Genomic DNA, 21,501 nt, shown 5'->3' with positions numbered 1-21,501 from the left:
GTTTGCCAGCTCGTGTGCGCGGACCCGTGTGTGCCACTCACTTTGCTGCCCACTGCCCTGGGCTCCGCGAAACAAACACGCCTTTTTACCTATTTCCGGAGGCAGGTGGGGAGGGCAGGGCCTCGTGAACAAAGCCGGCCACCTCTCCGGCCGCACCTCGGGGACAATTCCCGAAGAGTGCCACCTCCGGGTTCCTGGCCTGCCGGGACGGTTCTCCGCGGACAGCAGGGCGGATGAGAGCGTGCGTGTGTGTGTTTCCCCGAGCAGCCGGAGGGGGCCCGCGAGGCAGGGACTTGCTCTAACTTGTTTTACACCTGGCGCAGCTTCCCCAACGCTCCGCGGCGTCCCGGGCCGAGGAGGCACCCGGAGGGCGAACAGCGATCTCTGGAGAAAAGACACCGTCAACTCCCACTTAGACGCTCACGCGGCCCAGAGACCTAGTCTCCGTTTTTTCCTTTAAAAAAAAAAAATTACAAATTGATGGATGGGTTTCTATTGATGCGTAAAATGATAAACCGCCCTGAAAACAAGACGGGAGGGGCGAGGAAGGGAGAGCCAGCGGTTGACATGACTCCCACAGCCGAACTGCCGAGAATTCGGACTTGGAGGCAAATTCAAGGACGCACTCGAGGTGCTGGCGGGGCCGCCTCCCAGGAGGCCCGGCCCGGCACAGGCGTGCGCTGCTGGGACCTGAACTTGGTCGCTTCCCCTCGCCCCTGGGACTCGGAGCCGGAGCGCCAAGGGACACGCGGGCTGCCCCAGGAGGAGGAGGTTGGGGTGCAGTGCGAGCTCCGGAGGTGGCCGGGCTGTGCCGCCAACGACAACAGGGAGAGAGCGAGGCGGCGACGCGAGGACGCGCCCGGAGCCTGGGAGCGCCGGGGGCGGGCGTTTGGCTGGAAGTGGGACAGTGTCTCCTATGGGAAAGCGGGACCTAGCGAGCTCTTTGGCTGCTTTTCCAGTTTCCGAGGTGCCCGCCCCCGCGCGCCGGAGGCAGCGCAGCCCCGAGGGCGAGCGGATGGCGGTTGGCAAAGTTGGAGCGAGAGCGCTCGAGATCAGAATTGCCGGAACTGTGGCGGCGGCGGGGGCGGCCGAGACCCAAGTTCACTTTTTCCGCCTGTCCGCTCGATAGGCCTTAGGGGCCGGCGCTGCTTAAGCTCCAACCTGGTGGAGAGCCTCGCCCGCCCGAGGGAGTTGTGTCAGTTTGCTCCGGGCAGGGAAGGCGGCGGCTGGGCGGGTGGGGAGGGACCTCTGGGGTCCCGAGCGCCTCTTCCCGCGTCTCCCCTCCCACCCGCTCCTCCCAGTCTGTCTTTCTCGCTCCTTCCCCGGGCTGGCTGGACCGGCGCGGACTTGCCCCAGACCTACGGGGAGCGCCCCAGGTCTTTAATGACAGCTTAAATGTGGCTGTTGGAAAAGTCGAAAGGGATGAGGCTGACGTGGGGCGTGTTTCGCTCCTTTGCAAGAGTCGGAAAGGGAGCTGAAAGCCGCTCGGCTGGCCCCAGGCCCCCGCGCCTCGCCGCCAGCAAGTAGGTGGGGGAGCCGCCGCCGCCAGCCCCATCCCGCTCCCAAGCCTCGCCCGCTGCGCCCTGGCCGCGGGCGCAGAGAGGGTGCGGGGCCTCGCCGTGCCTCCTCCACCCTGCTCATTAACCTGCCTGCTCCGCTCCGCTCCGGGCGGCCCCAGAATCGGGCTTCGAGCAGCAGCACCCGCGGCCCGCCGCCCCGAACCCCCGGCTCCGGGGGGCGATGAGGGGGCGGTGGAAGGGGCACTGCTCCTCGGGCATTACTTAGAGAAGCGGGACCGCCCCGCCCTCCCGTCGGCCCTCCCTCTCTCCCGCCCGGGCCCGCGCGCCACTCCGCCAGAGGGTAAGTTGGGAGTGTTTCGCCCCCACCGACAGCTCTCCCTCCCCTTCCTATTTTTTCTTTCAAAGTTTTCTTAGAAGGGGGGAGAGGGGTGGTGGAGTTAGAAGGTCCGGCCGGCCTCCGTCCTTTACCCTTTCCCGATCCAACTTACCCCACCTCCCCTCCGCTCCCCTCCCCTCCATCCTCTGCGCGCCGCTGCCCCTCCGGAGCAGCGCTCCGGAATGACAATTGGAGCGCGGCTCCTTTAAGAGCCCGGCTTTGCCTCCCGGTAGCTGAAGGTCATTAAACACAAAAGCTCTCAGCGCTGCGGTCCAATATAGCGCATGCGCCCTGCCCGAGGACTGGCAGAGAGACGGCAATATGGCGAGAATGCCTGGCAGCGGGGACTGTAACACCAGCGCGGGCGGCAGCGCCGGCGCCGCCGCTGCCGCCGCCGCCGAGAACAATGGGGAGCGGGCCGAGGGCGAGCGCGGTGCGGGGGGCCGCGGCCACCGCCACGGCCGCCCGCACTACTGCAGCGCGGGCGAGGAGGAGGAGGAAGAGGAGGAGGAGGAGGAGGACGACATCCAGGAGGTGCAGATAACGGGGGACGAGGAGGAGGAGGACGGCGGAGGGGGGCTGGAGGAGGACGAGGAGGAGGAAGAAGAGGAGGAGATGGGGCTGGACTGGGACGAGCCCCTGGAGCCCGAGGACTCGGCCGGGGAGGAGCTGGAGCCCGAGCCGGTCCATATGATCCATATGGACCAGAGCGCCGCGCTGGAGCCCGAGGCGCCGCCGCGACTGCTGGCGCCCCGGGCCCGCGGCGGGCCGCCCGGGGAGGGAGCGGAGCTGGACCCCGACGTGCTGCAGCGCCCCGAGCGGGCCCGGCTGAGCGAGAACACCCGGCTGGCCACCCGCTACGCCGTGCGCATCTTCCGGGAGTACCTGAGCGAGAAGGCGCAGAGCCCGGACTTCGAGACCATGGACAAGGGGGCGCTGTGCCGCGTGCTGCGCTCCTTCTACGCGGAGGCCCGCTCCAAGAGCGGCCAGCTCTACAGCAAGTCGTCGCTCATCAGCATCCGCAGCTCCCTCAACCGCTACCTCAACGAGCCCCCGTACTGCCGCACGCTCGACCTCACCAAGGACCCCGAGCTGCGCAGCGCCAACCTGACGCTGGCCGCGGTCATCCGCAAGCTGGAGGAGCAGGGCGCCGGGCCGGTGGTGCAGAAGCAAGCCATCACGCGCGCCGACCTGCGCAAGCTCTACACCTCCAGCGTCTTCAGCACTAACACGCCCTTTGGGCTGCTCAACAAGGTCTGGTTCGAGACGTGCATGTACTTTTGCACGCGCGGCCGCGAGAACCAGCGCGAGCTGGAGGAGGACTCTTTCGGGCTGGCCATGGACGAGGACGGTCGCAAGTTCGTCTACTTCAAGTCCCTCGGGCCCTACCACAAGTCGCGCTCGTCGTCGTGGAGCAAGAAGCGCGCCGAGAGCAGCGACGAGGAGAACTTGCCCCGCATGTACGAGACGGGCACCGAGTTCTGCCCCTACGCCAGCTTCGTCAAGTACCTGTCGAAGCGCAACCCCCTGTGCAAGGCGTTCTTCCAGCGGCCCCGGGACCACTGCAGCGAGGGCGATGTGACCTGGTATGAGAACAAAGCCATCGGCAAGAACTTGCTGGGCACCAGGATGCAGATGCTCTCCAAGGCAGCCAAGCTGTCCAAGACCTACACCAACCACTGCATCGGCGCCGTGTCCATCGCCACGCTCAACAGCATCGCGGGCATCGGCACCAAGCTGGGCTCCCCCGCCCCGCAGGGCTGCTACGCCGAGGCTCTGAACGGGGCGGCTCGCCACCACTCACACCACCCCCCCACCCATTCCTCCCACCACCACCGCCCCCAGCCGCCCTCGCTGGGGAGCACGTATATCCTCCCCAAAGACAGCCAGGTCGGGCCCGACGTGAAATCCGAGGCTGCGCCCAAGCGCGCCCTGTACGAGTCGGTGTTCCGGTCGGGGGAAATCTGCGGCCCCTCTTCCCCCAAAAGACTTTGTATCCGCCCCTCGGAGCCTGTGGATGCGGTGGTGGTGGTTTCCGTGAAACACGACCCCCTGCCTCTTCTTCCAGAAGCCAATGGGCACAGAAGCACCAATTCTCCCACAGTAGTTTCACCTGCTATTGTTTCCCCCACCCAGGTAACCAAACCAAACTCTATGCATGAAATGTTTCTCTGGTACCACTTCGGGACTAACTTTTGTGTTGATGCAGGTCTGGGTAGGGGGGGAGTTTTTAAAAGTAGGCAATATATTGATTTCGCCCTTAGAAGCTTAACTCTCTTGGTGCGTTTCGGGAAAGCTTCCACCTAACCTTAAGAGATCTGAGAGAGGGCATGCTACCTAACAAATCACTGCTGCGCAGTAACGCTACAAACTTCAAAGTTCGCAGAACAAAAGGATTAGCTTGACTCCTGCAGCCTCTGTTCATTGAATGCATGAGTTTTAGAAGGCAAAGTTTGCGGCAACACTGTACATACAAAGGAAGCAGTTACTTAAAACATATTTAAATAAAGTACCAGGTAAAATACTCTATTACATGTTCGCCATAACTTATAAAGGTAGGAAACCAGTTATAAGTTATTAAAAAGAAAACATGCCAATCCCACTTCCTGTAGCTTTCTTTTTTTTTAAGAAAAAGGGGCGGAGAATGGAGAGACTGGCAGTTGAGTGCCAGTTTATACTGTAACTTGTAGTCGAACGTGCAGGGACTTTTGGGGTGTAGTTTCCATAAACTAAAGTCGCTTGTTAATTCTACCATTCAGATGGGAATGTCGTATCTGCTCTACCGGTCAGGCTAGGAATTGGAGAGCTGCCCGAGGTGCTATCTGTCCCTAGACTTATGTTTTTTTTTTTTTTTTTTTTTTTTTTTTTCTTTTTTTTTTTTTTTTTATTTTATTTTATTTTATTTTTATTTATTTTTTTTTTTTAAATTTTATTTTGTCGATATACATTGTAGCTGATTAATGCTCCCCATCACCAAAACCTCCCTCCCTTCTCCCTCCCCCCCTCCCCCCCAACCATGTCCTTTCTGTTTGTTTGTTGTATCAACTTCAAATAATTGTGGTTGTTATATCTTCTTACCCCCACCCGTTTGTGTGTGTATGTGTGTATGTGTGTGTGTGAATTTATATATTAATTTTTAGCTCCCACCAATAAGTGAGAACATGTGGTATTTCTCTTTCTGTGCCTGACTTGTTTCACTTAATATAATTCTCTCGAGGTCCATCCATGTTGTTGCAAATGGCAGTATTTCATTCGTTTTTATTGTCCCTAGACTTATGGAACTCACCATCTAGCTGGCACTTGCAGTCGAAGTGGCAGGAACACCAGAGTAAGAGTGCTAGACCAGAAGCTGAGCCAGCTTGGGCAGATCACTTCACCTCACTGGGTTTCAGTGTTCTCAACAAACATGAGGGAATTATTTCAACCCTAGAATGATTTAATTCAAAGCAGTGCCAAATTCTAGGTCGAGACTGGGGCCTAAAGTGTTGGATGCTTCTTTCCTTATTATTTTTCCAGGAGGAATATATTCATGAGTATTATTAAAGTTATATTCATTTTTTGGATACTCTTCTCTAGGAACCAGAAACCAGAGGTCTTTGGGGACTGCTCTATTCTGCAGGCAGGAGTAGCCACTGCAGGTTTTACAACTCTGACCTCCCTGCCATCAAGGAGAAGTAGAAATTTCGACTGTAAGTCTGGAAGTGTAGTGCAGGCCCTTCAGGAACAGATGTCAGGTACCTCTGTGCGTTTTCCAAAGTGGAAATTCCAGTTCTGGACAAACTGACCCTTTCAAACGTTTACCAGCTAATCGGCAAGCCTCAAGGCCAACTGAGAAAGAAGCTGTGAATGGTAATATAAACACCAAAGTTCTCTAAAATACACAAGACCTGTAGGCTATGTGTCTTTCTGTACCTCTGGTGTGCATAGTACATTTCTGACAGGTTATTTTAGAAAGTTGTAAGGATAGAGAGGAAAATTTGAGTTTGTTTTTTCTTTGAAAGTAAAATAAATGTTCGTATTCTTCTGATAAAGTTAAAACCCTTAAGATGCTCTGGTTTAGAGTAGCACCTGATTGAGTTAAAAGCTTAAGAAAGTTTATTAAAGCATACATGCACTTGAAATAATAATGAAACAGTATCTTCTTGACCCCAGTGTCTTTGAGAATCATGACTTTAAAATGGGGGGGGGGTGTTTGTTTTGTTTTGTTCTAAGGAATGCAGTGCCTGGATCACTGCCTTTTATTTACCTGAGTGACATAAATCAGTTCTGTAAAACTGTGTACTGATGCTTTTATTATTCTTGAGTTATTGTCAGATAACTCCCAGGTTAAATATAGATTTCAGTGTCCATATGTTGCTTATAAGATTATTATGGCTCTCCAACCTGATCTTAGCTCTAAGTCCCTTTTAGTTAAAACCCTGCAAAAAGTTGCTCTGTTTGCACATATTAATATCAGCTTTTCATTTATGTTAGTGTAAATATTTTTAAAATCAGCATTGAAACATTTAAGGGAACTTTTAAAACTGGTAACTTCTGTAGAACTCCCTTTATGAAGTTCGAGCAGTCTGACTATGAAGTGAATGTTTAGTTTAAGTAGAATGCTGATATTAAACTTTTTCCTCCTGTATTTATTAAAATCTCTGTAACGATTGAGGTCTGGGGCCTTTCCTCGGGATTAATGACTGGCTAAGGTTACTGGCCCATGGCACTGCTTCAGGTCATCAACTCTTCGGGCTGGTCATTAATCCCCAGGAAATGCCCTGGGTACCTCGAACTTCAGTCATTATTACTTAATTATAAACATAGGTTCTCTAGCCTTTGTACTGACCTCATCAAGTAGTGTCACCCTGAATTCCACTGTTGACTGTATTATTAGACTTCTTGATGAAGAAGGCACACACTGGTGCTTTGATCCTTTTCTAATGTTGCAAGTTTCTCAAAAGATGAAGAGCCTGCTACCTGAAATGCATTTACTCTTTTTACTTCTTGAGGGTGTTAGTAAGTGTATCATTTATGGGACTGGTTGAAAAATGAATGCACTGAAGGATTAATAAAGATTGTGGAATTTGTGATTTTAACTCCTGCGAAATATGTGGCTTGATGGAGGGGTACGGTTGGGAGATGGGGGGAGGTCGTTGCTTTAACTGGTCCATTCTTTAATTCTCTTGAATGATTGTGTTAAAAGTCAAGGGTAGTTTTAGTTCCCTTCCCCCTACACAGCTGTTGTGATTTAAGATGATCCAGTTATTGGTGCAGCTTCCTAGCTCCCAGGTGGAGATTTCATGCTCTATTTTAAAGGTTTAACGTGGTATCCTGCACCTTTACATCTTCCTAGCTGTTCTGTTTGCATAAAAATATAGCATTTTCCTGCCTCAGAGAACAGGACATCAGCCTACATGGACAACAGAGATTTGTGATTTTATTTTTTATCATTCATAAAGAAAAAAATACTAATAGAAGTTTAGATTCTAAATGTCATAGTTTTGATCAAGTTTTTGTAGACTGTGCCTTTCTCCAGGGACAACAAAACTGTGAAAATTAGCTCACTGTGAAACATACTTAGAAGCATTTGCAGGCTTGTGACAGGTGTCTTTAGTTGCACTTGCTTGACCCTAACCCAGATTATGTCCAGAAATACTCTTAACGAATTCTGTAAGTAGGAAATGTATCAGTACAAAGATTCTCAGGTGGTGGTGCACGTCCACTATTTCTGTTTGATTGTCCTCACTGTGGGCCAGAGTTGGTCCTTACAGTTTCTACACTGGAAACAGGACAGCTTCTGAGCAGGGGCACAGAGTTGTTCATTTCCTTGCCTTTGAGGAGAAGCCAGAGGCTGGCAGCCCTGGGAATCCAGTTTTCATTCAGGCTGTAGTGGTAAGAAGTAATATTTGTTATATCTATTTAATAGGGGGAAAAAAGCATGCATTTTATATATTATTGAAATAATCGCTAAAGTCCTATTTTGAATTTGAAAACTAGGTGCGAGGAATACTCTTTTTTGTGTTTTGTTTTTTTGCAGCTGGCCGGTATGGGGATCTGAACCCTTGACTTTGGTGTTATCAGCACCTCGCTCTAACCATCTGAGCTATGGGCCAGTCCCCTCCCTCCCCTTTTTTTTCTTAAAGATGGAATCAAACTTCTATAAACATGAAAAGAGTTTAGCAGTTGTAACAAGATTTGTCTGCAGTGGTGATTTGGAGCTACTAGGATTAACTGCCTTGTTTAAAATGGGTATTTTCCTGATTTTTAATATTAATTTGTGGCTACATTCTGTTTTCTACTACAAGAATGTTTGCTCTCCTTTATGGAAAATTCAAATTGGTGGAGAAACTAAAGTCTTACACATATAAGTATGTAACTTTCTTCATTCAGGAAACAGTTACTACTGAGCACCAATTATTTTGGCTTTTGTACCAGGAATCTATGAACTAATCAATTTCCACTTGGCAAGTAGTGTCATTGGCAAGATTTTGGCCTCATTGCTTATTTAAAATAGAACAAATAAAGTTAAAAGGTGATGCACTCAATGTTTGGCAACTCATTTAGGAGAAGAAATCTGTACTTTTATATTGCCTTTTTTTTTTTTTTTTTTTGGTCTTTTTGTGACGGGTAAGGGGATTGCAACCCTTGGCTTGGTGTCACCCACACCGCCCTCAGCCAGTGAGCGCACCGGCCATTCCTATATAGGATCCGAACCCGCAGCGGGAGCGCCGTTGCTCTCCCGAGTGCGCCACGGGCCGGCCCTATATTGGCTTTTATGTACTTTTACATATTGATATTGCAATCGGTATTCAGTTGTATTATTTCAAATTGATAGAAACCCATGTCAAACTCCAGTTTATTATCTATTCAAGCTGATCCATGAAATAGAAAAAGTATTTGCTACCAAACAAGAACATGGATCCCATTCATCTTAAATCTTTGTATCACCCTGATTTAAAATCTGGCTCCCCAAGCAAATGTAACCTCAAGGCCACTGTCTTGTCATTACTGAGTAGATTTCAAGCAGGAAGAAGCCCTTCTTTTTATAAAACCATTAGTTGTATGTGAGACCGCTTAGGTAGGGTTCTTATCTTGACCTGGGTCACTCAAAGCCCTACTTCAGTTAAATAATAAAAACTTGAGTTTCAAGTTACCTTTTCATGTCTTAACTACCATTTCAAAAGCAGATGCGATATAGGAGTTCCTGTGTAGTTACATGCTTAAAAATCTTACGACCAAACATGTAAACTAGTCATCTCTGGATCTGTCATATGCTAGAAGTTTTATTTCTACAACCTATTTTCCTTCTCTTATCATTTACTGCATTATACCAATTAATCAAGATACCTTTTTAAAGTCTTCTTTGGAAATAAAGATAAGGGATAGGTATTGTGAATTAATTGGTTCAAAAGGGGCTATTGATTGACCACGATAAACTAAAATGAAAGAAAACATTGCACTGGCACCTTTTAACTCTTCTTGTGTTCTAAGATGCTGAATTCAATCCTGCCATTGTTAATTGAGCATCTTTCTGCTTGTTAAGTGCTGCAAAGAGGAGCAGGATTCAGTCTTTGCCCTCTGTAGGGATTTGCAGAGGATGGGCAAGTGAGTGGACTGATACCCTTAAAGCTGAAGTAATTCTCTGCTTGAGACATGAACGTCAGAGTAGAAACAAGTAAACTCTTAAAGTTTTAGAAAAAAATTTAAACATTAAAAGAAAATTAAAAAATAAAAAATTCTGCCCAAGGTAGGAGGTGGAAAATAAAAATAAGGTAAATAAATAATAGTTTAGCTCTATAAACATTTTTCCGGATTTTCAAATCCAAAGAAGGATTTATAAAAAGTTTCCTTTTGCCTGCTCTTCTCCTTCAAGAGAGGATGGGCTCTTTATAACAGAGAAAGAGCTTCTATATAGTCTGGGAATAAACTGGCATTTAAGCGCTTTGAGATGGCTCACTACAGCAGAACTATGGGCTGAGATTAAACCTGAATATGAGGTTGTATTATCTAATGCCCATGACTATCCACTGGACAGCAGACCCTGCTGAACCCACTTGTACTGCAGGAGACTGAACCTAATGAGGCGCGTTTTAGATTGATGGTAATTCTCCAAGTCCTCCTATTCAACACTTTCTTTACAGTCAGGCTTCCTTCCTTTCAGCTTATATTTTAACAACCTGATGGAGCCTTTCCTTTGTCCCTAAAAAGATACATTTATATACAACAGCAAACTTTCATCAATGACCATTTTTTTTATATCATAGACGAGAGATGCAGGAGCTACCTTACAGTACTGTAAGTCCGGAGAGCCTGAGCTTTCACTAGAGTTTCTGTCACCCATGCTGTCAGGCAGCTCCTCCACCTGTGCAGTTTGCTGCGAGCTGGTCTTTCGCCTGTTCAGCCCCAGTGGGAACTAACTTTCTCTGGAGACCCTCTACATTTTAAGATGTGCGGTGCAGCTCCCGCTCGCTCTCCAGCCAGTGACTTGGGTTGTTTTTAATCATGTGGGGTGCGGGCAGTGCAGGCTTCGCATGATGAGTCTATTCACGTACCCCAGAGAACTGAAGGGACATGGGCAGAGCCTGAAGGAGAGGATTGGGGATGGGCCAGTGCAGCTCAGTCGTTGCCATTCCATCAGTCCATTCTTTTCCCCCAACCTCCTCCGCCCCATCTCCACCCAGATGTCGAGCCACTGCTATTGAAGATGCTCTTTGTAAGGCAAACCTTTCCTGGGAGCATCTGGACTCATTCACACCTTGAATTACTGCTTTCCCTCTCCTGGCTGGCAATGAACCCTAGGAAGATAAGCCTTTGGATCCAGCCTGGGAGGAAGAGGGTTAAAATGTGTTTGCTGAAGGACTGATGGATTTAAGACAGCATTAGGTGGTAGGCTTCCAGGAAAGGAGGGAAGGAGTTACGGAAGGAATGCTAAGGCATGACAGAGCCAGATGTCACTTCATGAGTAATTTAGTTACCAAATTAAAACGTCAAGACTAGTTTGGAAGTTTATAATCGTCAATTTCTACTTTTACTAGTCTGGGTTAATCCAGTTCAGTCGTGTCTCACCATTCAAACCCCATCCTTCCTCTCTTCACACCAGGAAAAGGGAGCTTTTATTCATAGCACGGTTCCCACTGGGCCCTTTCTACCATGTGCCAGGGGCCAAACTCGTTAACTACTAGTTATATGTGTGTGTGTGTGTGTGTGTATATATATATGTATGTATGTATGTATTCCAATTTAATATTTGTAAATTTCTCTACCTCACTCTCTATCTAGACAAAATGTTCATAGATAATATCTCCACACACACAAATTTGATCTTGAAAAAAATTCTTCATTTTGTTATTATAGCCCGAGAAATAAGTGTTTAGAAGAAGTTTCTTGAGCTTGGGTGTTAATTCTGATACCTGAACTTGCTATGGTTTCTGACATGTCATTTTTGAGGAACATAACTTAGGAATGTGGAAATATTTCACATTTCTAGCTGTCAAGGGTCAGCGAGTGGACTGTTAGACCAGATCCAGATGAGTGGATGCAGGGAGTGCTGGGGCACAAGCCTCTGATTTTGTGGGGCTACAATCTGCAGAGACAGAAGTGCTTCATTCATGCCAAAGTGTTGATGTAAACTGTCACAACCTCTAGCTGGTTCCGTAGCTATGAAGTGGAATGTAAGCATTAATAATGACCAAGACATACCCATGGGCAGTATCTTCATCACCTTGGAGCTTGTTGGAAATGCAGAATCTCGCCCCTCTGTCCCCCTGAGCCAGCGCCTGCATTTTAACCAGATCCCCAGGCAGTGCATGTGCTCTCAACATCTTGATGAGCACTGATCTATGTGCTCTCATTTATCCTCACACAGACCTTCAAAGAGTTAAGGTTATTATTTCCATTTTACAAAGGAAGAAACTAAAGTTAATAGGTTTTGACTAACTTCCTTAAGGCCTAACAACCGGTAAGTAACTATGCTGGGATTTGAACCCAGGCCTGTCTCATTTCAGAGTCTGTGCTTTTCAGTCCAAAATAAAAGAACCCAGTAAAGAGAAGGTGATAGAACTTTAAATCACATTGCTACCTTCGTGCTTCCCTAGAAGAGAAGAGAAATTGGTAAAACACAGCCTTACAAAGCAATGACATAAGAGTGCAGAGAACACAAAATAATATTGCCAGTGTGTAGCATGTTTTCATTTTGCTATGTGGAGTCCCCAGCCTTTGCTGGGTCTGGAAACTGGAGCAACCTTTTTTGAGAAGCTGTATAACGTAGTAACTAGTGTCTGAGAAATGGAACTGAAGGTGGCCTGACCAAACTGAAAGATTAAACACTTAAATGAATGTGTGGGGAATGTGGAAACTCAGAAACACTCTGTCCAGACCCCCCTGTGCTTTGGTTTCCTCCTCGGTCAAGTGAGGCTGATGGTAATAGCTATCTCGGAGGGTTGTCAGTATTAAATGAGCTACTAATTGGAAAGTGTTTAAAACATGAGACAGTATGGGGCCGGCCCGTGGCTCACTCGGGAGAGTGCGGTGCTGATAACACCAAGGCCACGGGTTCTGATCCTATATAGGGATGGCTGGTTGGCTCACTGGCTGAGCGTGGTGCTGACAACACCAAGCCAAGGGTTAAGATCCCCTCATCAGTCATCTTTTAAAAAAAAAAAAAAATGAGACAGTATGAACATTGGCTATCAGTTTGTCATCTTAGCACAGAGGTCTTACATATGAAAAAATGTGGCTCGTTATGATGAAGTCCCAGTGCCAGTCTTCACTTTTTCTCTTGGAAGTAGCTTGTCCAGATGCTGTGCAGGGCCTGTGTGTCGTTTCTTCTGGGGTCCATAGACTGGCCACTAGCACGTCTGCTGGGCTTCTGGTGGATATGAAATCTCGGTGCAGCCTCCTGCATGCTGGCCTAGCCAAGCCTTCCTTCCTCCCACAATGACCTTATCCATGTGGATGCTTTACCCAAATCCTGTTTTTCTCTCCTCTACTTTCCTTTAAGGTTTGCGCGTGCCGTGGCCACACCTTTTTCTAGGTTTGTCCTGAGGACTCTTCCTGTTTCTCTTTACAGAGCCTTGCAAATTTTCAAGTGCTACAGGGGGTTGGGGAGCCCACTGATGGGCATAATTGCTGCCCAAACTCTAGCAGATTAACAGATGAAATGAAACAACAATGAACAGAATTTCATGAGAAGTTTTTCACAACAGACTAAATTTTATTTGGAATGGCTTGGGAGTAAGGGAGTGGTCATAATACTGGGGTTCTTAAAACATTAGGAAGGTCGATATAGCAGTAACTTCTGTAAATCTTCTAATTTCAGTATTCTAGAGGTAGGACCTGTATTTAGCTAGATCTTATGTTGTGGTCTTTGTATTTCCCTAGTACATAAGTGGACTACAAGTTTCTAATACTTGGCTTCTGTCTTGGATACTACATAAATCAATAGAAGTTCCACTTAAAGTTGAGGTGTACTAATATATACTTTAAATAGACTGCTGAATCAGGGTAATTGGTTGGTGTTTTGATGTAATATTGCTAATTAATGATGTCTTGTGACTTGGTTTTTGTGTGACAAGATACTTTTATAAAATAGTTATTATTGATATGACAATCAGGGATTTATTACCTTTAATTTAGTTTGCTCTTCAAATATTCACAAATGAGCCAGCATAGACTTTATAGGATAAGTTTGTGGGCTTTTAGAATAGTCTATTTTATTAAGCCAGTTCATCTGGAATATTGGCTTCTGTTTTGTGGCATTATATCTAAACAGATTTTAGTGAGATATTTTTTTCCATCTTGAACATATATCTCATTGTTTTTTATGCCAGAAAAAAAAGAGACTTGCAGAATGTTTATTTTTCATTGGATTGAGGTAGCAATTTAAAAACATGTTGTGTACAAGCACATAGACCTAAATAAAAGTATAACAAAAACATTAGAAAACTGATTATGCCAAAAAAAAAACCAAAACAGAAAAAGGCTGGCCAGTTAGCTCAGTTGTTTAGAGCACAGACTTATAACACCAAGGTCATAGGTTCAGATTCCCAAACCAGCCAGCCACAAAAAAAAAAGAGAGAAAAAAACTGATTATTGCCGTTTATTTTCTTTTTCCCTCAATCAAGTGTGCATTCTCATGTTAATTTTTTTATAATTAACAATAGGGTATTCACAGTGCTGGAGATTTCACTGCTTTTCAGGACCATTTTATGGCAGCAGGGAGGTAAATTTCCGGGAATGTTTCTCGGGTTGTTTTTTTAAAAAACTTAGGAAGAGGCTCATGGAATTATGGAATCTCATCCCATCATTTAACTATCATCTCAATTTTGTTTGTTTTGGTTTTTTGTGGGTATTTTGTCGGCTGGCTGGCTGGCTGGTAAGGGGATCTGAACCCTTGACCTTGGTGTATCAGCACCACGATCTAACCAGAGGGGATAACCAGCCAGCCCTTCCAGTGATGTTTTTACACCTCTTGGGATGTAAGTGACAGTCTAAGAAGAGAAAGGCAAGGGGAAGGAGAATGCTATGCAGAAAAACTCTTAACATCGGATTCATTTATAAAAGCATTCGTTGAGTATTCACTGTGTGCAAGGGTAGGAATTTGGAGGTGAGGAGTAATATGGAAATACAAGTATTTAAGGGAAGACACGGGAGAACCTGCTGTAGGGCAAGTCAGAAGGACTGCTTGGAGAGGAAGGTGATCTCATTGGGTGACTGGTCCAAGTAAACTGGAGAGCAAATGATGTATACTAGTATCTAAGAAATAGGACTCAAGGTGGCCTGACCAAACTGAAAGACTAAACATTTAAATCTTAAGTGCATGTAAGGAGAATGTGGAAACTCGGAAAAAATAAAATATTACCTTGTCAAAAAGTTAAGCCTTTTCTTTGCCATGTCCTTGCAGTCTTCTTGGGCAAGCCTTGGTATGCCAGGATTTTAGATGTCCCAACTCGAAGTAAGCCGCCACACTACAACACGTGGTGGCCACTCTAAATGTTCACTCTGTTGATTCTCATATTCGAAGATTGAGTGTATGTGCAATAACCCAAAGAGATTCAGAACTGGTACCACATCACAGTTCACATTTTAATGACAACTCTTACAATCACTAAAAGCCTGGCTGCTTTGCTGTCCAGTGTTACTTCCTTCACATCTTGTCTCTGTGGGGCCATACTGTGAATAATCAGTAAGGTGTGTGGGAATAGTGCTTTACAGTTTACAAAGGACTTTCCTGTATGTCATTTCACTCTAAGGAAGCTTTGTGGGGCACTTCCTGGTGTCAGGTACAAGGCTAGAGAGACCCCGGGTGGGGGGACACATAAAATATTTTTCTTTAGAAGAATCACTCACAGTCTTGTCAGGGAGGCAGACAGGTAACCAGAAGAAAAAACCCTGATGGGGTGATAAGTCCTGTGATACTCTGTGCTCAGAGTATAAGCAAGCTGATGGGGTGGGGAAGGGATGGTGATTGTACCCATTCTACAGATGAGAAAAGCTAACACTCAGAGAGTTTCATTTCTCAAGTTCACCTACCTACCAAGAAGCAAAGTTAAAGTTCCAGTTCCAGCTCCACATCCAGGCCTCTTACACAGTGGTACTTTTTTAGTTGTACTTTATAGCTAAAGTTTTAAACGTGATACAATTAGGCATTAAAGAAAAGAAAATGACACCAAAGCACAAGTGCGTGGGTGGTATGTCTCTTAAAAACAAAAGGGATCTGAATGTGATTTTTGTGCTTTTGCAGTTTCAGGAAAATAAAAAGGAACATTATGGATTAGGGTGAAATAGAATGGCCCAGTCTTCCAAATGTCAGTATACACCTGAGACATCAGTGCCTGAAAGCTACAGTCTTAGTCTGATTTGGGGATGTTTTCCTAGTGCAAAGTCAAACCCCCTATGGAGCCCCTTCTGCAGTGGCTGAGTGCCACCTGACTCCTCGCTGGGGGTCTGACGCTCATGGGGACCAATCTTGGGTCTCCGCAGTTCTTTATCTGTTCCCGATTGTTTGGCAGTTGAAGACTTGCTCCCCAAGGCCTTCAATCTTTTCCACTTCACTCAGAGCACTTAATTAAAAGCAAAAATGAACACAGTTCTGATGCAGAGTTATAACTAGTAAAAAGAGCCAGTAAAAATGACTATAAAGTGTCTGACAAATAGAAAATGTTTAATAATCCTAAGGCTCTTTATGGGGCAAGGGTTTACCTCTTGGCATGGGATGACAGGCCTCCCTGCCGAGCTTTTTACTAGCTGCGCTCTTGGCAGGCAGTTCTCACCCAGCCAGAACAGGCGAGTGAAACAGATTCTGTCATCTTGCAGTCACCTGACTTCTTACTGCAAGAACATCCTTGGGAAGTGACAAACACAAACATGTAGACCTTTCACTGGTGATGACAGATCACACAGGGGATAAAGGACACTGGTGGCCCAGGAGTAAAAAGGAAACAAGGAAAAGGCACAGTAGGGAAAAAAAGTATAGGGAAGGTAAGAGGTTAAGGCACCACCAAGTCCTACAGGAAGAAAGAAGTACATCAGTTTGGAGCAAAACCCATATTCTCTCAGTTCTGATTGAATCACCAAGGGATAAACCGAGTTAAAGTCACATGAATAATTAGCCTGAATGGCCTTAGGCAAGTTACTTCAGTTCTCATTTGTTAAATGGGGATAAGGGAAATACTATTGTATTAAAAGCCCATAGTATGTGCTCAATAAATGATAACTTTTTAAAAGAAAAATCTGCTAGACATTTTTGACAGTTTAGAGGAAAAGGAAACAAATCATATGCAATTTATATGATCCTCAATTGTCTCTTTTAAAGATATGACAAAGGATCCAAAAAAGTCACAAAATACAAACACAGAGGTAAAAGAAAAGAAATATGCAAAGAAAGCAGTTGGGGATTCCACAACTATGATAAAGTTAAAATACTGATAATCAACACACAAATAATAAAAACTAAAGTTTAGAGAAAGGTGGGTATTATAGATATCCTAGTTTGAACAAGTATGTGACTCATTAAAATATAAAAATAAAATCCTCACACTTTTATTCTCTCATTTATGTCATGAAGATAATTTAAATATACTTTATATAAAATGTTTAAAGGATTAATTCTGGAGTAACTTTAAGTAGGTTTTAAAAAGAAAAAATTTTAAATGACTTGAGTATTGGTGGTATAAGTCTTCAGTGTTCAATAAAATTATCCATCTTATTAAAAAAATACACAATTTGTTTTTTCTAATTATAAACAATGAATTTGTAGAGATCAGTCACTTTTCATTTTTTTATTAGAATGTTATGATACCAGTAAAGCATATTCTAAATTTGTTTCAATAAGTGACTATCTTAATAATCTGGAATATGGAACTAGGATCTTTTAAGCTTTTTTTATTAAAAACAACACATATGAGCAGATGATAAATTGCAGATTTTGCGGAGTTTTTTTAAAAATAATAGTTTAAAAATATTCTCATGGCCACTTAACAACCAGAAAAGATCTCATCCAGATACAATAAAAAATAAAACTTTCTGGCAATGAGTTACATAGAACAGTGGCATTCTTTGTGTTAAAGTGCTCATTTGAGAGAGATTATGTCATTCTTATTTCCCTTTTTCTACTGGACTGAAATAAAATACTTGCTCAATTGACATACATCATCAAATAGTTCACATGTTAGTCTTCATTTAGTTTATACCAACTTGTTTAGAAATGATGTCATTTAACACTGTCTGCGTCATGAAGTATGAATCACAATTAAATTATTAGCCTTCAACACATTGCTTGGTAACAGGGCTACATATCTCGTTCCTGAAGAAATCATCCCCATGATCAACCCAGAAGCTAACACATATGTGTAACATGTTACTGTAAGTACTCAGTGTATGTTACTCCATGTAATCCTCATGACAACCTTGTAAGCTAGAGAGGTTAAATAACCCGCCCCAGGAAGCAAAGTTAGTAAATGGCAAACCTAGGACTGTATCCGAGGTCTGTCACTTACTCAACAAATATTTATTGAGCACCTACTATGTGCTGGTCACTGAAGACCCAGTAAAAAACAAGACAGAGAAGGTCTCATTCTCATAGAGTTGATAGACCTTAAAACTAACAAAACTATCATTAAAATAGACTGGGCAGCTACTCGACTCCAGGACCCACCCCCTTGGTAAGCTGCTATCTCCTCCTCCATCAGTTGGGTCCCACCCACACCGAACCAGGCCACACAGGCTGACCCCTCATGCTAACATAATCACAGGTGAGGCTCTGCATGCCCCAGAGCAGGTGAAGCTGTGACTGGCCTCATCTGCTCTTCCAAGTGAAGCTGGTCACTGTTGCATGAGCCATGTCAGATTTAGCTTTTCTAATTAAAATGTTAGAGTAAACAGTATAGAATGGGTGTTAGCATAGTTCCTTTCTGAAGAAGTCTGAGTGGATAACACATCTGACCGCCTCTACCTGTTATTTGGTAGGTTAGACCTCCCGGGTGGCATGGAGGCCCAGGGAAGTACTGAGAAATGTGTCATTAGGCAGTTTCATGTTTCTGCAAAAGTATATCACGAAAGGGGACAGCAATGGATTTTCCTGTTATCTACACTGGCCACTAGTCTCATGAGCATTACTATGTCTCTGTGTCTCTTTTCTCATCTGTTAAATGGAAATTAGAATAATACCACCCCACAAAGTTAGGAAAATTAAACTACGTGTAGAGATTGGGCCTGGCACTCAGCAAGTACTCGGTGAATGTTAGCTAACTGAGTAACAATTAACTATTATTTTGCTATGGGGATGGGTGGGAATTATTTAAAAATACAGTTTTAAAGTAGATGACAATCCTTTCACATGGGGTCAGACCTAATGTGTCAAATGCTTGGCTTTCTGTCTTAAAGGTCTGAGCTCCCTTTGGGAGAGTCACCTGTGGGTGAGCTAGGCACTCCTCAACTTATTTTGCAATAGCTTTGTTTACACCAGCATCCCCACAAACACGTGAGTAATGTGTTCTGCTACAACTTCACTGGACAATTAGAAGTTTTCAGCTCTATTACCATCATATGAGACCACCATGGCATATGTGGTCCATCATTGACCAGAACAACATTATGCAGCTCATAACTATACAACAAAGAGAAACCCTTTTATAAGGTACAGAATCGCCCAACATATATTTGCTCAAAGAATAGGGTTTATAGTGCAAAAGTAAGTTTCTTGGGGAGGGAATTCCAACTTTAGTGGGTCAGTGTTATAATTTGGGTTTAGGGAAAAAAGTAAAAGGGAGTCTAGATGTGCTCCTTTGAAATAGCATGGGAATAAATATCAGCCGAGTGCATAAATATTTGTCCTGTCTTCCATTTCTTTTCCCTTCACAGAAGTTGGTCCATAAGTAAGCACCCTACTATAGAAGAAAGGGGCCAGAGGAGGGCTTGAGTCCTTTTCTGTCTGTCTAGCTGCCTCCCTTGGGGTTTGATTGATGTTGTTTATTGTTATGGTTTAGAATCTTCTCGCTCTCCTGGTTTTAATTCTGTTAATGTTAGGACATATCGTACTGTATTAGGAAGTATCAGTGACTCTTGTCTCTAATCCTGTTTTACTTTTATGGGATTTGATCATGGACCCCAGTCATCCTTTTGATCATTCACAACTACAGAAATTAAAATCAGTATTCTCAGAGAGTTATTTAGTACCATTTGGAAACTTGTGTTCTGTTCTGGTTTCGATACAACCTCCTTGGGTTACATTTTCTTTTAAATTAAAAGAATATGGTCTGAGAGGGCCTCTCTGTTTTTGGTACTTTTCTTCACCTGGTCTGCTTCTGTGGGTTTGTATTTTCTTTTGGGAAATTATTACTCTTTGTTTTCACAGCCAAGGGTGCAGAGAAGAGCAAAAAGGGGAAGACGAATTTTTAATTGAGAGACGTAATAGAGAAAAGTGTATAAGGAAAGGCCCTGATACAGGAAAGAACATGGAACATTCCAGCATAGAAAGAATAGAAAGAAAGTCCACGAGCTTGAAGCATAAAGAGTGATGGAGAAGTGGCAGAGAAAAAGCCGACGGGTTCAGCAAGGGCACTGCCATGCCGAGGCCACATTAAAGGTTTCAAACCTCATCTTATGGGCAGGGCAGTTATGGAAGGGTTTTAAGCAGAGGTGAGCAGGATCCACCTTGGTTTTTTGTTTGTTTTTTTTACAAGTTCTGTCCAGTGGAGATATGGACCAAGGATTGCAGAGGGACTAGAGCAAGGACTAGGATGGGAGCAGTGGGGATGGAGAGAAGCGGGGATTCGGGAGGTGGAGTTCACATTACATGGAGATTAATATCAAGGGGATGGAAGGAGTTCAGGAAGATTCAGAGGCCGTTGCCAGACCTGTTTATCTACCTACTTACCCCACACTTCTACTCGGTTGTCCACAAGCCCCCGGAATCCCATGTTTCTGAAGTAAACCATCGTGGTTCCTTGTGCTACCCTGCAGCGGCCAGGTTCTCTATACAGCCCCACCACTTGCCTGTTCTCATGCCGGAAAGCTTTTGCGGGGATTGTTTTGCTTGGCAAGGAATCGTAGTGGGAGAAGAGAAGAGGGCCCCGAGAAACTGGAATCTTTGGAGGCAGCATGGAGAAAGCGTTGCTGGCATAGAGCCCAGCACGGACGGGAGGGCGAGGAGGGGCTTCAGGAGCACAGGGAGTGGTCGCCTGTGTTCAGTGCAGCTGAGATTTCAAGTAAGATAGGGGGGGGCGCTGTCTGCCCTTTGGCTTCTCTGTAGGGAGGCCACATCTTTGCCAAGGCAGTTTTGTGAATTGGTGCCACAGAGGTGAGGAAGGAGAAAAGAACAGCTTATTTCAGGTTTGACTGTCAAGGAAAACAGGGCAGGACACAGTAGCTGGAAGAAGAAGGGGCTAGAGAGGACTTCGGTGGGAGGATTCTCTATATTTCTAAGAAGGGAGAGACCCGAACCTGTTTAGAGAGAGCAGGAAAGATGGTGGGGTGGGGGCACAGCAGGATTCTGAGGACAGGTGGGGTGGTTGGCTTTATATTGTTTCATTAACTCTGTACTTTTCTTAAAACGCAGCAGGAAATGATTGACCCATGTTAAGCTGGCACTGTGGCCTTACTTCCCCCACCCAGCCCTCGGGGACCCTCTTCCATAAGGCCCACTGCATCCTGGTCAGTAAAGTCTCCTGGTTCCCCATTATGGGGTATTCCTCATTCAACCGAGTTGACCTCAGGGATCCTTTTTATTTTAATAGAGTTGGTGACAAAGCTGAGGATCAAGTTCAAGGTGGGGGCCCATGTAACTGAAAGAAAAGCTAGATAAAATAGGAACACTGTCTAAAAATGTTTCTCAGACCAGGGAGAGAACCAGTGAGTTCCATTCTCTGCAACATGCTGGCTCTGGAGTTTTTCGAAATTAAAATAGGCTCTTGTTAGCATTACTTTACTTGATTTTAAGTACCGTGTGTACACTCAGAGAGAGACAGTTTCTAGATTTCAGGCTGAGCTGAGTCTGAATAAACTAGAGGCTGGCAGGGAAAAAGATAGGTTTCTTCTATTGGCTGGCTTTTTCTGGAAAAAGAAAATTACTGTGATATGCAACAATTGTAATTTTTTCTTTATTTTTTTCTTAATTAATAAACTTTA

General features: G+C 45.1%; 1 protein-coding gene across 3 annotated transcripts in view; it reads left to right on the top strand.

The window, feature by feature from the left end:
• Positions 1-21,501, top strand: part of KCTD1 (potassium channel tetramerization domain containing 1) — a 185,390-nt gene that overhangs the window by 94,990 nt on the left and 68,899 nt on the right. Inside the window, exon 1 of one of the 3 annotated variants that reach the window (XM_063077375.1) lies at positions 1,246-1,860. The exons of 1 other annotated variant lie outside the window; for it this stretch is intronic. Coding sequence is in view for 1 of the 2 variants with exons in the window: in XM_063077373.1 (XP_062933443.1) it covers positions 2,218-4,032 (1,815 nt within the window). In the remaining variant the exon portion in view is untranslated. Of the gene's footprint in view, positions 1-1,245; positions 1,861-2,144; positions 4,033-21,501 lie in introns of those variants that run through there. One more of the 3 variants, XM_063077373.1, reaches the window with a different exon arrangement.

This window comes from Cynocephalus volans, chromosome 13 (assembly GCF_027409185.1).
Source record: "Cynocephalus volans isolate mCynVol1 chromosome 13, mCynVol1.pri, whole genome shotgun sequence".
In the NCBI taxonomy this organism is placed as follows: domain Eukaryota; kingdom Metazoa; phylum Chordata; class Mammalia; order Dermoptera; family Cynocephalidae; genus Cynocephalus; species Cynocephalus volans.
The sequence above is the reverse complement of the archived record's forward strand: the minus strand, read 5'-3'. Positions and strand labels throughout refer to the sequence as shown.